This window comes from Apiospora kogelbergensis, assembly GCF_038363985.1.
Source record: "Apiospora kogelbergensis strain CBS 113332 chromosome Unknown utg000001l_segment0_segment0, whole genome shotgun sequence".
In the NCBI taxonomy this organism is placed as follows: domain Eukaryota; kingdom Fungi; phylum Ascomycota; class Sordariomycetes; order Amphisphaeriales; family Apiosporaceae; genus Apiospora; species Apiospora kogelbergensis.
In genome coordinates this window covers 5,237,850-5,251,513 of record NW_027117418.1, presented here as the reverse complement: position 1 = coordinate 5,251,513, position 13,664 = coordinate 5,237,850, and the positions used below count along the sequence as shown (strand labels likewise).

Here is a 13,664-nt window from a genome sequence, read left to right as displayed (position 1 = left end):
AGCGACATGGCCACTTAAGCTTTGCCGGCTGCCCTGACTCGGTCGGCGGAGAAAAACGTGAGCAGCAACAAGCAATGCACTCGTCTACACGGGACAGGAGTCAGCCCCAACACGGCGCCAATCGTGAAACAGCCTGTCCGGGGAAACACGCTACGCCCTCTTGATTTGCTTGTTCTTCCTTCTCTGCCATGCAAATGGCCGTTGCTTGGTACAAGCTTGTATGCATCTCGCACAAGTACCTGCAGATCTAGACCTCTCGCCTCTGGCCACGGCTGAGAGGGCAGCGCCCCCCCTGGCTCTTGGCGCAATTCCCGCCTGTCTGTGGGAGATTGCTACACAAATGTAGGTGCTGGTCTGTGCTTGGAGAAATGAGAGAATTAAAGCTGTATTCGAGTCAGTGGTTGCTTGTCGCTCACCGCTTACACCGCATATCCTACAGGAACAGCAGAAACAACGGGGGGGGCACTCCGTACGCCGGATAGCAATCATGTGTAAGTTTCCGACCTCCCGTGTCCCGGCGCAGGGTCGAACGAGCATGGGACGAAAGTGACGAACACGAGCTGTTCGCCTGGGCACTGGGCGTGCCTTGTGGCGGCGAATGTGGCTTGGCCCTTTCGCACAGCATATCCCTGGTCAAGTGTTGGATCGTGGATTGATTGCCCTCGGTATATCCCAGAACCAAACTCTATATCGAAGGTTATACCCCAACGGTATACAGTATATATAGATCTATCCAGATCCATCCAGGATACACGTGGATGATGGCCAGCGGCTGAAGCTTGGCACTTGGCCAAAGTATAATATACTGCGACAAGAGATTATCGCCTTCTCGTTTCTTCGACAGACCTGCGCATCGTCATAAGACCTGCCCAGAATGCCCCATTACTCGACCGCGTGGTCACGGGGAGTAAGACCCCCAGTTCTTTGTCTTCCCTCCTGTCTGGCCACTGGCCATCGGGAGTTATCTCGAAGGCATGACGTCGAGTTTGAACTCCACCCCAAATCGCGGCATGTGCCGTATTCATTTTGCTAGATCCCATGTATGCCAAAGTCACCATCCGAGTGGCGAGAAGGCCACCGGAAAGTCGAGGCAAAACCTGGGTATAGATGTGTGTACACCCGCACCCCTGGATGGTTGTCATTAGAGTGAGTAATACAGTTCATAAGGCAGTATAAAGGTTCAGGGGGCTGATATAGTGACATGTTATACGAGCATCTCCCCATGTCAAAAAGCGAAGAATTGCCTCAGTGTTTTGTTGGAATGAGAGCATGCCTTTGCGGCCCTCATCACATAGTTCAATCATGTACAGTATTGAGGGTGAACTTCCAAAGTCACGTGGTGTTTGTACGATCAGGGGCTCATACATCTGGTCTAAAGATGAGCGTGACACTCGATGAAAGCAACAAAGAGCTGCTGCCCCTGGCAAGGCGCTGCAGGACATATGGCCAGCAGTAACATATGATTCCTTTGTAACAGGGAGCCAACTATTTCCATAGTAATGGAACGAAGTCAAGAAAACTCCAAAGCGACTTGGTAGATCTTCAAAGATCTTTTTGCGACAACAGTGATGATATCTTTCTGTTTACACAATAGCACTGTTGAGTGACGTAACAAAACAAGGGACGACGACGGGTTTTTCTTAGGGGTTTGTCAAGAAAGAGTTGCATGCAGGGAGGACGGCTATTCAAAGATCTGCCCTGCATTCCTGAGTTGGCTTTGGCCTTCCTTTGTCCTCACGACATAATGTATTATCACGGTTGACCTCCTTTATGGCCCAGGACTCGACAACAACAGCTTCTTAGCTGGTTTACTCCTTTGATGCCTCATAGCGTCTTTGACGATCGCCAGAGAACCCCATGGTAATAAAAACACGCCGAGATGCCGAATAGCGAAAGGGGGAGAAGATATTGCCTGATCAGAAACACAACCTTTCCCGTCGGCACACACAAACCACTGCCTATCCACTAACAAATATATTAACGGCCTTTGTCCACTTCATCATGAGCGGCCAATTGCAAGAGCAGCAGCCGGGCCCTTCCGCCGGCTTCTCGGAGGGGCAGAGGAAGCTCCCCACGAGCCCTGCCAGCAGGCTGTGCAGGCCGTGAAGCATGAAGTGGCTCGGCTCGCCAGGAGCAGCGATATCACCACGTCCATCGAGGAGCTGATGGAGGCGGTCTGCGAGTACCTCAACGACGACCTGGCGCTGGGGTACGGCCAGCGTGGCGTAACCCCGGGGATGGTGGAGCTGCGGTTCCGGACCGTGGTCGACAAGATGAAGATTTGCTCGCGGCAGCAGGACTGCGTCTCTTACCTGGACATCTGCAAGAACGTCCATGCAGACTTCGACTCGCGCGTCACCGACTTCTTCCTACGCCAGGATGATGCGCTCCTCGCGCAGAAGAACCGCGACAAGGAACGGGAGAAACTCAAGCAGATCGAGTGGCAGAAATGGCATGATTACCTCGACAAAAAGTTTGCAGAGCTCGTTAAGCAAACGGATGACAATGGCGATAATGTTGTTAACGCCGGGCTGAGAAAAAAAGCATCGATGGTCGATGTGCTGCAAGACGAAAAGGCTACGCTACAACAGTTGCTGGACAAAGCCACCGGCGCCGTCGAGGATATGAACAAAGAGACGGCGGCTAAGACCTCGGAAATTATGAAATTACAGAGCGAACTGCAAGGGCTATCGTCGAAAGACGGCACTTCCGCCACGTCTTCCCACTCCAGCGACAAGTCACCGGTGACGCCCTCGTCCCCGTCACGATCAGGACCCTCCAGCCCCAGGTCGTCGAGGGAGGCCAGCCAGAAGCTCTTGGAGGCGCAAAAGAAGGTTCTCGACACGAACAAGCTGTTGAACGAGGCCGAAGAGGCGCGACGAGAGGCGGAGCAGGACGCCGAGGCGCTGCGGCAGGAGAACGCGGACCTGAGGGGGGAGTTTGAGCAGGAGCGCGAGTCGCTGCAGTCGCGGCTCGACGGCACCAACACGCACCTATCGACCCTGAAGGAGGCCTACGATGGCATGGAGAAAAAGCTGAATAGCAGTCTCGAGGCCAACGCTAAGCTGTACGACGAGCTTTGTGATGCCAAGGGCAACCTGCGCGTCGTGACGCGCGTGCGGCCCCCTTGGACGAGCCCGCTGAAGAGGTCGACGACATAGAGACGGAGAAGGGCGACCTGGTTGACGAGCTCCAGTACCTGGGCATCCCCAATCCCAAACGCCAGACGTCCATGTCGAGCCAGCGCGGCGAGGCGCCGCCCGTGGATAAGCTTGGGCCATTTGAGAAGGTCTTCGACAAGACGGCCACCAACGCCGACATCTTCGAGGAAGTCAAGCCCGTCATTGGCAGCGCCTTCTCCGGCAAGAGCGTCTGCGTCTTCGCCTATGGCCAGTCGGGCTCAGGCAAGACGTACACCATCGGCACCACAGCCCAGACATCGTCGCTCGAGGAGGGCGGCTTGATCCCTCGTTCCATGGCGATGTTGGCGGACTGGATCGAAAAGCGCAATGAGACGTGGCAATATGATGTGCACGCACAGTTCCTAGAGATCTATGCCGAGAAAGCCTACGACCTGTTGGGAGAGAAGAAAACTGAAGTCAATCTCAAGTATGATAAGCTGGACGGCAAACAATCGGCATGCTACTACGCGGATTGCTCCTGGGTAGAAGTCACCCACGAGGGTGCACTGAACATGAGTATGGTCGATTGGGTGCTCGAGACGGCGGCCAAGAAGCGCGAGACCCGATCCACCGTCAAGAACAGCCAGTCCAGTCGCTCTCACTCGCTCCTGACGTTGCGAATCGCGGGCCAACGCCTAGCCGGGGCGGAGGATGGTGGAGTGCACTTGACTGAGGGAATCCTTAATCTCATCGATCTGGCGGGCTCCGAGAAATTCTCGCCGAACGACGAGGCGGGCGCCGCGGAAGGAATCCAGATCAACAAGTCGCTGATGGCACTGCGAAAGGTCATCAATGACATGTCTGACCCCAAGGCGACGCGCACGAGCTTCAGGGAGTCGACACTCACCAAGTTGCTGGAGCCATGTTTGGGCAAGGGCTCCAAGGTCATCATGCTGGCCATGGTATCGCCCATGATCAGGGACCGAGAAGAGACCCGCAACACCCTACGCTTCGCCGAGAGCGCGACGCAGGCCAAGATGCAGACCCTTCGTGCACCCGACAATCTATCAGCTCCCTCCTCCTCGTCCGCCTCTGCCTCCTCTTCGTCGCGCGCACCGCCCGCCAGGCCGTCGCGGCTCCCCGTATCAGGCTCGACGCCCGTAACCCCCGCCAAACCGTCCGCTGGCCGACCGACCACCACGAGCCGGAGGCCGCCCCCGCCATTGAACATTCCCAGCTCGTCAGCAAAAGGCCGGCCGATGGCGTCCCCCCCTCTGTGAGTGGCGCATCGCCCAGAACGCCGCTCCGGCCGACCAATAACGCCGCCTCGGAGAGGTTCCGCAATGATCTAGGTAAGCAGCCGCTCGTCCGTCTTGAAAGACGCACCTCAAACCCTCCTCGTAGCCCTTCGTCGTTTCGTGAGCGCATAGCCAGCACCCAAGGTAATCATGGCAACGAGGACTCCGGCAACCCGCCGCCTTCCAAGTTGAGCCGCAGCAACGCGGTGCGGAGGCCTTCCCACGGCGTCGGGCCCTAAGAGGGGAGCTGAATAATATTTGATGCGCTGGGAGTTCAAGGGACTGACTTTTGGAATACAGGACGATGATCGATTGAGGCGTTATATCACCACCAATAGCCAAGCGAGCGAGACGTCAAAGGCCAGTCCCAGAACGAGATGGACGACGATGGTGGTAAATAGGAAGTGCCAAACGGTAGCTTGTAATTTGGCGTGAAGGGGTACAACAGGGTACAGCAGGTAATTTCACTCACATAAATACAGCCCTTATACATTTGCTTTTCTTCATAACGCGGGAATTGGTGCTTTGTGAAAGTGTTTCTCGCGGTTCTTCTGTATACTCAGCATTGACCAGAAGGCTAGAAGTGGAAGCGATTATCGGATTACCTGTTGCGTATTGATTATGTACTTCGCTTGGTTGGTTGCAGGATTGTGACGAGCGACCGAGAGGCAGCCTGTGTATGATGATGGAGAGCAAGGAGGATATTGCCAGCATAGACTCACAGGCATGAGAAGAACGGCGCATTTTTCTGGTTTTGGAATTTTCATTTTTTCATGCAACTTAGTAGACTATCATGGCGTGGCCTCCGGTAACGCACCCCAGGTTTCCAAGAGAGCCTCTCTCCAGACATCTACAAGCATATCTTGTACAACTTTTTCGTTTCTCCCTCTTTCTCAATCCAAAGCTCAACGAAGCCTCGCATCCGCTAGGGAATTCATCTCGTTACGACCAGACTACCATGTTGTTGCTTCCGTTGGATATTTAGCGACCCTCCCTCTCCAAAGTCTCGAGCTCTTTCGTGACCGAGGGCTTGGTAGAGATCTTCTTCATCTGAGTGTCTTCCAGCTTTTCTCCGCCAGCCAAGCGCATTTCCAGATCCTCAATCGCTCTGATCTTCTTCTGAAGGCTGCGTAGCTTTTTGGCAAGGGGATTTTGGCTTCCGGGCGAGAGGAGACCATCTGCCATGGGAGGCTGAGAAGTCTCAACCTGAGGGGCAAGCGGTGCTCCTCCACCACGATGCGGGGGTGCATCTCCGTTACGGTGAGTGTTGCTGCGACTACGCCCCGGGTTGTTTTCCCGACGGAGGTTGTTTCGAGAGCGACTGCGATGTTGCTCGTGTTGATGCTGTCCGCCACGGCGATCGGGGCTGCGTCCTTCGTTACCAGACCCAGAGCCCTTGCCATGTGGGGCCGGAGGAGCCAGACCCCCAACGTTGGTCTCGCCATTCTCGCCCTTGTTCTTCTTGTTGTTCCGCTTCTTCTTGTTCTTCATGGCGGCCTTGGACAGATTCTCATCTCCCTCAGCCCCGGGAACAGTTTCAACAGGGGCAGCACCAGGAATCGAACGTGCCGAAAACTCAGCCCCGGGCACTTGGTTACGAGAGCGGCCGAACCCATTAGGTCCAATGTTCTGAGCCCCGTTGCTCACGACATGAGCAGCGCCACCTTCGTCTTCACGCCTGAAGTGAAGAGGCGTCGACATACCGCGCGCTCCCGGAGGTCGGTAGGCACCGACCGGCTTGGACGGCGTCTTGACAGTTCCCATGAACGTCGCAGCAGAAGAGTGGGGAGTAGGAACCGGGGACAAGGGGTCGCTGGTCGGAATATTCTCTGGCAACATAGGTCGCATACCCACCGTGTACAGTTCGACCATATCCGCATTGTACATAAGAGTGCCACCTACATGCCACAGCTTGATGCCGTTGTCTACACGGAGACGAGGAGAGGTGGTAGCGGTCAAAATGTAACGACTATCGGGGCTCCATTGGCAAACACTGGGGTTGCCACTCTCGATGGTGGTGATCTTTCGATAATCCTTCTCGAGATCGTAAACATCAATCTGGCCGGCCAGGTTACCAAAGCCGGCCACAAGGACGAATCGGCCGGTAGGCGAGAAAATGATGGTGTTTCGGGGGCCAATGGCAAAGGAATGCATGGCAACGGCCCGGAAGTTGAAGATGGTCGTCTTGGCAGGCATGTAACCGTAAATGACACCAAACTCCTTGCCAGTAGGAGACCACTCGACATCATGAATAGGCCCTTCCTTGTCAAGCGTAATGCGAGTGTCGATCGTGCCGTTGGAGCTCAACAGATAGAGGTTGGTCTCACCGTAGTAGCTCTTGTTCGACTTGTCTACATCTGTTTGCGCTAGTACAATCAGGCTTGTTCCCAAGCTGTTCCACTTCAACTGCACCTTGTCTCCCTTGAAGAAGGTCTTCTGCGAGATAGGGGTGTTGAACTGGGGCACATTGAAAACCTTGACTGCAGCGGGCATTCCCTAAGATAAAAAACATGTTAGTACTCGAGTAGATGAGCGGTTCAATGTTGCCAAGCTCACCTTTCGCTCAGGAACAAATACGGCCACATTATGGCTTTGACCAGGGGCCAGGGCGAAGTCGGTGAGGCCCTCGACACGCAGCTTATTCCAGACAGTACTGAAATCATGGCTCTGGAAAAACTGTACTTCGTTCGTCACGCTGCGGGCGCAAAACTTTTCGTCGCTCGTGTACTGCAAATTCCAGCCCGTGGGCGACTTCTGTACGAATTTTCCAATGGGTTCTTTCTGGGATCCCTCGGGTGCGTCGTCAATGGTGCGCCAGATCTTCAAATTCTTCGAGGCATCACCATTCTCATCCTTGCCAGGACGCTCCCAGGTGCTGAAGAAAGTGCCGCGCGGAGAAAAGGCAACCTCGAATACGTTCACAACGGCGATGGTGGCCAGGACTTGGGCACTGGAAGCATCGACGATGGCAACGGTATCCGTAGTGGCCCAAGCGATATAGCGACCGCAGGGGGAGTAAACGCAGCACCGCAGGTTCCCTTCAGGTTTGTTGAAGCCGGGCAACGGGGCGTAGATAGGCGCAGCGTCGGTGACACCAATGGCCTTCTGGGTTCGGTATGCAAACTGCAATGGATTCATGTTCGCCATGACTAGTCAAAGTCACAGGGTTGATCAAGCGTTGCAGAGTGTGGAGGGGACGTGTTTGTCGGAATCGTGTTCTTCTTGTAGAACGAGTTTTGAATCTTGTTACTTGTTTCGGGGGTGAAAGGTCTTGTCTTGTTGCTGAAGGGCTCAAGGCTACATGAGTCAACCAAGCGTTGGGCGGATGTCGTCAGGTTCACCTAAGAGAAAAAGCGAATCGATTGGTAGGTGGAGTAGCGTAGCTGGCGAGAGACCCTGGAGCTACTGAAAGCTTTCGAGAGCGGGAGGCAAGACTCGTTTGGCTAAGCAGGAAAAGATGGCGGCAGCTGAAAGCGTGGATGGCACAGCTTTATCAAGGCAAGGAACAGAGAAGCAGACGATGTCCCGTTTGTTTTCTTTGTCCTGGAGAACCTGGATAATATTGGTAGGTGGTGGGCTGTTCCAATTGTGTCTTCTTTTTATGTATTTTTCTCTCTCTTTCCTGTTGTAGGCGGCCGAATGGGGAACCGAAAAAAGGGTCGCGCAAGTGATTCAGTCAAGAAGAAGAAGAAGAATACGCAAGTAAATGGAATTGAATCCGACAGGTCACCCAGAGGGTTGGGAATTGACGAAGGGCGGGCGGACGTGACGTACGGAGCGCTGAAGAGAAGGAAGGGGGAAAAGGGCAGAGGTAGGAGAAGAGAGGCCGAAATAATTTTTCTGCAATGGCCCCCCCAAAAGACACCACCCCCGAATCTGATAGAAGGACGGGCTCCGATCAAAGCCTTGGGCCCTGTAGCATGTCAAACACAACCTTACTGTGCCTCTGCGGCAGTGGATGGCTGCTGGCTGGCTACTTACTGGCTGGTCCTCCTCTAGCCTCCCACCTTCTGGGGTCCAACCATTTTTAGCTGGCTCAGCCCCCCACAAATTCCGTCGTCAGCTAGCCTTTGGTAAGACGCACGCAAGCATGGAACCAAGATCATGCTCACGTACATCCTTGGAACTTGTCTCGTTCTGCAGCACAAATACTCATTCTTTATCAGCACAAAGAAGATGACACCCACCGTCGATTGGAGCCTTCTGGTCCGGCCCGGCCTGGCAAAGGCTGGTTGTCCTTCTTCCGGGCTGACATCAGATTTTGTTGGAGGTTGATGCATACATCATGCACTATCAGCCGCCACAATGTCCAAGCCATACACATCCCTGAAAGCTATCAAGCCACTCGCTTTGGGCTGTCTGACCGCCAACGGGGGCATTTCAGCCGCATCATGATTCAATCATTGGCCCAGACATCCTGACGCCGGCAGTTGCAATTTGGTCATATATCAGGTCAATATAATAGACCAGCACTGTCCGTTTCGGGAACCTGCATCTAGCGTCTAACGTGGTCACATGTAACCGGCATTGGCGTTCGGTCTCTAGTTGGGCAGACGTAGAGCCAGATAAGGAACGAAGGAGGTGTATGCATGGAAATGATACTCGAGGAATGATCAGACAGGGTGTAAGTAATCACTGGTTCTTTGGGCTTTGCTGCATCAGGAAAAAGCGGACGTGACTACGCTTCAGATTCCGGTGCTCGGGGTTCAATGTAATGTTGTCTATGCCATTGAAACGACCAGGAGTTTGTATTTCTTCTACACTTTCAAATATATGTCTGACATGTGCAATCAGGATATTAAACCTAAGTAACAACTCTTCTGGGGTGAGTCATCCAGTAGATACTGTCGTCCATCGATCACCCTGCAGCGACTTGGCATAGACGCGGTCGAAAAGGGGGAGAATACTAGGGAGGGCACTATCAGCAAATCAAACGCTCCGCCTCCTGCACACCGCTAACAAGCCAATATTCGTTCCGTTGTAAGAACGTGAGCGTTGCGGTCCCACGTGTCGTAGTTTGCACATCATTCGCCTCCCGCGACGTTGTCATCGTCACTGTGTAATGCATCCAGAGAAACCCCATCCCGGCCACCACACGCCCCTCCCCATCTAGCACGTCGACCCTGCGTCGCTGCTGGGCCACTGGTTTTGCGCTGGAACCATACACTAGTATCGGGTCCTGAAAGGGCAGCGACTGCAGCCCGCTCTCATCATCCAGCCGGTGCATGATGCAGCCCGGCAGCACCACGTCTCGGAGTGCGGCGGCGGCGGACTCTTCTTGCTCGGATTCCAGTAGACCGGTGAACGCACGCGCCGCTGCGAGAAGCTCTTCGGTCGCCTGCACGTCGGCCACGGGGCGAGGGCGGAAGTATTCGGGGTCCCAGCGGGCGTCGACGAAGGCGACGACTCTCCAATCGCCAGCACTGCCAGCACTGCTTTCTTCTTCGGTCTGCTGCTGCCGAGGACTGTAATACAAGGTAAACGCCCCGGTGCCCCGATACTTCTCCTCGCCGTTGGACTTCATGTTGAAGCCGGCCCAGACCGCCGCGATGCCCTGGCCCGCATCGACCCATATCTGCGGCGCTGGCAGGTCACCCGCGGCGGTGGTGAGTGCCTGGACGAAGGAGCGCAGGCCATCGCCACGCATGCGGTCCAGCCTGCGCTCCATCTCGGCCACATATTCGTTCGGGGGTGTCTGCAAGAGCTCCCCGCAGTGGGCGCGCCAGTCAACCGCGTAGGCCGAAGGAAGCACATGCTTACGGGCTGCGGCTAGCGGCGTCTCTTGCTCGGAGACAGAGTCCAGAAAGCCCGTCACCGTACGTAAGACATGTTCTTCTTCCTTCCCGTTCGCTGCCATGTTCAACTCGGAACTCGGGAGATACGGGAACGAGAGACGTGCTGTGGCTTGTTGTGGTCGAAAAAGTAGTGAGGAGAAGTCCTAAAATCTAATTAGTAGATAAACAAACCCCTTTAAACTTAATAGTGAAGTGGGGCGTATGCATATCACGAGTAGCCTATTGCTTACACACCCCGGACTGCCGTTTTCGCTAATGCCTATGCAAACTTGGCCTCTGGGACCAGAAGGGTAGTTCACAGTCTCAAATACGCTTGGCGGTGAGTACGAGCAGATGTATGCATAGTGAGGATCTGTTCATAATAGATCAGATTTAGTATACTCACCACACCTTCTGTGCTGAGCCGTTGAGGACACTTAATATTACTGCATGATTACTAATAGATTAACGTTCTGAGCCATTACTTGCATTTTGGTTGCCTAGGCTGTGAAAGGGAGTTGCTATCCTGTAGAAGTACACAGAGTGTAACTAACTATTGGGCTCCTGCTGAGCCAGTTTCGCTACTATCTAGACATCCTCCACACAGTTAGTGATAGGAGTTCAAGCTCAACCTGAACCTTCGAATTATCTAACATAAGAATACGTTTGATTCTTGCTATCGAGATATAGATAAACTATTCGGGTCGTTAAGTACGAGGGCGAGGTAATCGTCAAGCTTACCTTTCTATCCGTAAGATGTTATTAATAAATTCAATGTATTAAATACAGCCCCTGGCTCCCTTTGTACACAATTAACGACTAGATACTTTCTACTTACTAAATAGATTCACATAACTGTATTTCTCTGTTATATATAATCGAAATCATAGCTTTCTAGGGAGCGCTATCATTTCTCTTGAAGGTGAACATCTTTCCCATGGACTTCAAACCTCTCTTGTTGATTTCCGGGTTCCGGAACTGTTGAGGAACTTGCATTAGGGGTTGCTGGAGTTGCGGCACATATAAAGAGTTGGTAATATGCGGCTGAGATCGGGTTGGCGAAGGCGGCGGAGTGGCGATTTCAACAAAAATTAGAAAGTGTGGGCGATTCCCAGCCGCTTCCCCTTCGCTCGTATGGGGGTCCTCTCGGTGCAATGACGCCTTTACGAAGACATCCGTCCCCACTTGCAGTTGCGTCGTGATCAGTGTTCCGTATCGTTCTCGGTAGCTCTGGCGCTCGGCCAGATATATTTCCATGTTAGGCCGCCGCTGCCCCTGGCGAGGTACGTCCGTACAAGAGCCCAGCACCGCGCTGAGCTGAACCCAGTTGTCGGAGTAGCCGATGCTAAGATAGAACGGGGCTCTCATGGGAGACTCAAAATTGATGTATAACGGGTCGTTGTAGACGCCCAAGTCGGAGGTCTTGAAGAAAATGCAGCCGTACAGGGAAGACCAGCTGACTTTGCGTTGCGGCGAAACCGGAATGGACCATGGTCCTACTACCGACTTCACGACGTAACCGTACAACGGATCCGCGGTCTCGCTGGCCCCAAGTTCGGGGGACAACGGGAGATTTTGAAGATGAATGCCACCATGGTCAAACGGGGCACGGTGGGCCCCGATTTGGAGGTTCTTGGCTATGAAAATGTCGCTCCCTTCTGCGTCGTACTTTTTAGAGGTGTCAATGAAATCAAGCCGGGACATTCCTAACCGATGATATATTTTGGATCCCGCACTGCCGGCGAGACCGCGGGGCTTCACCCGCAAAAGCCGGATCATCACTAGGTCGGTCGGACTCCGGCCACAGTTGAGGATCGCCGAGACGACCTCGATCTCGGTTGTGAGAAACCCCCGAAAGAGATGCGACAACGCAGAGTAATCACGAGATATTAGAGGCAAGTGAACCGATAATCCCAGGTTAGTCATAGTCGAAGGTCTGCTCAACTCCGGGAATACTTGGATCAGCGATGCGCTAGAAGCAAAGTCTGCAGGTGTTTCGGCAAGGATGCCGACCGTGTTGAAGGACCTCTGGCTCTCCGGAGGGACGGCCCAAGCTAGGATAGTCTGATCGTCAGTGTCCTTGAGTATCTCTTCCTGGAGCCTGGTGAAAGCTTTCTTTCCCTCCCCCGTAGAGGAGCGGCATGTTGACGTCAAAGAGCCCCATGAGACTGTAGGCAATATCCTCGATACGAGTACACTCGCGCTGCGCGGCCCAGCTCATCCTCCGCGCGATGCTGAACTCATTCGGCTTCTGGACGCCGCGCAGGCATTCCGCGGGTATGTTGGTGGCGCTCAGGATCTGGCTGAGGATGTGGTCTTCGGTGGTATCGCCAACGCACATCCAGTTCACGTCAAAGAAGACGACCTTTGCGGGCGCGATTAACTCCTGCAGCGTCCAGCCCCTTGTGAACCAGCGCGAGTCGCCAAACTTGAAGTCCGGGCGCAGCTGCGAGAAATCGGTCAAGTACGCGTAGCAGACAGCGGACTCTGTGTAGTATTGGTACATGGAATTGATAGCCTCCGAGAGCTCGGCGCTGCTCGTCTTGTCGATGCAGCACGTGTCGATCCAAATCCACTCGTAGCCGTCGCCCAAGGCCTGGTTCGCGGCGGCTTTGATCTTTTGATATCCCGCCTTCGCGGACGTCTGTGGAGTTCGCGACTGCATCTCCTGGAGGGTCATCTCGCCCTTGCCCCAGGTATGCGAGAGAATGGCATACCTAGGGATTTTTTCACCAAAGAACTCGATGGTTTCCAGGGTATGGGTGTTTAAGAGTCTCATCTTGGCATTTTATGGACCATACCAACGAGGTTCTGACCCAACGTGTGAGGCTGAATCTCTGCCAACTTCGCGATGAGCCAGCCATAAGACGCCCCGCGGACCATAGTAGCGCCGATCACCCTAGACCCTTAGTAAGACGGGACAATTTGCATGCATTCTGGTCGCAAGGCTGGCGAAAGACGCTTGCATACGTCGTGTCGGCTTTTTCACCTGCGATCCATGTATATAACGAAGTTCGGGCTTCTCCAGTCTTGTATCGGCGGCGTTGAAGCCTATGCCAAACAATGTCTCGGCGATGGGACCCATGAGATTGGTGGGTCGACCAGCTCTGGAAAACCCACGGGTACCGTTGGACTGGGCCAACAACATCTTGATGATGTCGATTGGTTCAGTCCAGAGAGGCAAGAGGCAAGAGGCAAGAGGCAAAAGGCATCAAAAGCAATGCACCTGCAACCGCGCAAGGTCTCTCCCATGCCTATAACTGATATGTCCGAGGAAACATGCACCCGTTTGACATTGTTGATGACAGCTGACTCTGAGACCTGCAGGAGCACAGCACGTTGGCGAACTGCCATTTCGTGATCCAACGAATCGCACTGCCCCACATCCATTCACTACATACGTCACCGTCCAACGTGTGCCATGAATTTCCTCAGATTGAATGAGGCGCCAAACAGATGCGCAAACAAAG

The 13,664-nt window shown here is 54.0% G+C and overlaps 5 protein-coding genes across 5 annotated transcripts; 2 read left to right on the top strand and 3 right to left on the bottom strand.

Moving 5' to 3' along the window:
* Positions 1-2,165: 2,165 nt before the first annotated feature.
* On the top strand, positions 2,166-3,161 carry PG998_001680 (uncharacterized protein; the record flags this gene model as incomplete). Its single annotated transcript, XM_066868498.1, has 1 exon — positions 2,166-3,161. One exon carries the CDS (start codon positions 2,166-2,168, stop codon positions 3,159-3,161), a length of 996 nt encoding a protein of 331 aa, XP_066736913.1.
* Positions 3,162-3,232: 71 nt separating this feature from the next.
* PG998_001679 (KAR3) lies at positions 3,233-4,659 on the top strand (the record flags this gene model as incomplete). The annotated part of the gene is made up of 2 exons (XM_066868497.1): positions 3,233-4,398; positions 4,527-4,659. 2 exons carry the CDS (start codon positions 3,233-3,235, stop codon positions 4,657-4,659), a joined length of 1,299 nt encoding a protein of 432 aa, XP_066736912.1.
* Positions 4,660-5,401: 742 nt separating this feature from the next.
* PG998_001678 (uncharacterized protein) lies at positions 5,402-7,567 on the bottom strand (the record flags this gene model as incomplete). Its single annotated transcript, XM_066868496.1, has 2 exons — positions 5,402-6,916; positions 6,977-7,567. 2 exons carry the CDS (start codon positions 7,565-7,567, stop codon positions 5,402-5,404), a joined length of 2,106 nt encoding a protein of 701 aa, XP_066736911.1.
* Positions 7,568-9,341: 1,774 nt separating this feature from the next.
* PG998_001677 (uncharacterized protein) lies at positions 9,342-10,277 on the bottom strand (the record flags this gene model as incomplete). Its single annotated transcript, XM_066868495.1, has 1 exon — positions 9,342-10,277. One exon carries the CDS (start codon positions 10,275-10,277, stop codon positions 9,342-9,344), a length of 936 nt encoding a protein of 311 aa, XP_066736910.1.
* An 811-nt stretch (positions 10,278-11,088) lies between these two features.
* PG998_001676 (HET-domain-containing protein) lies at positions 11,089-11,898 on the bottom strand (the record flags this gene model as incomplete). The annotated part of the gene is made up of 1 exon (XM_066868494.1): positions 11,089-11,898. One exon carries the CDS (start codon positions 11,896-11,898, stop codon positions 11,089-11,091), a length of 810 nt encoding a protein of 269 aa, XP_066736909.1.
* Positions 11,899-13,664: the final 1,766 nt, after the last annotated feature.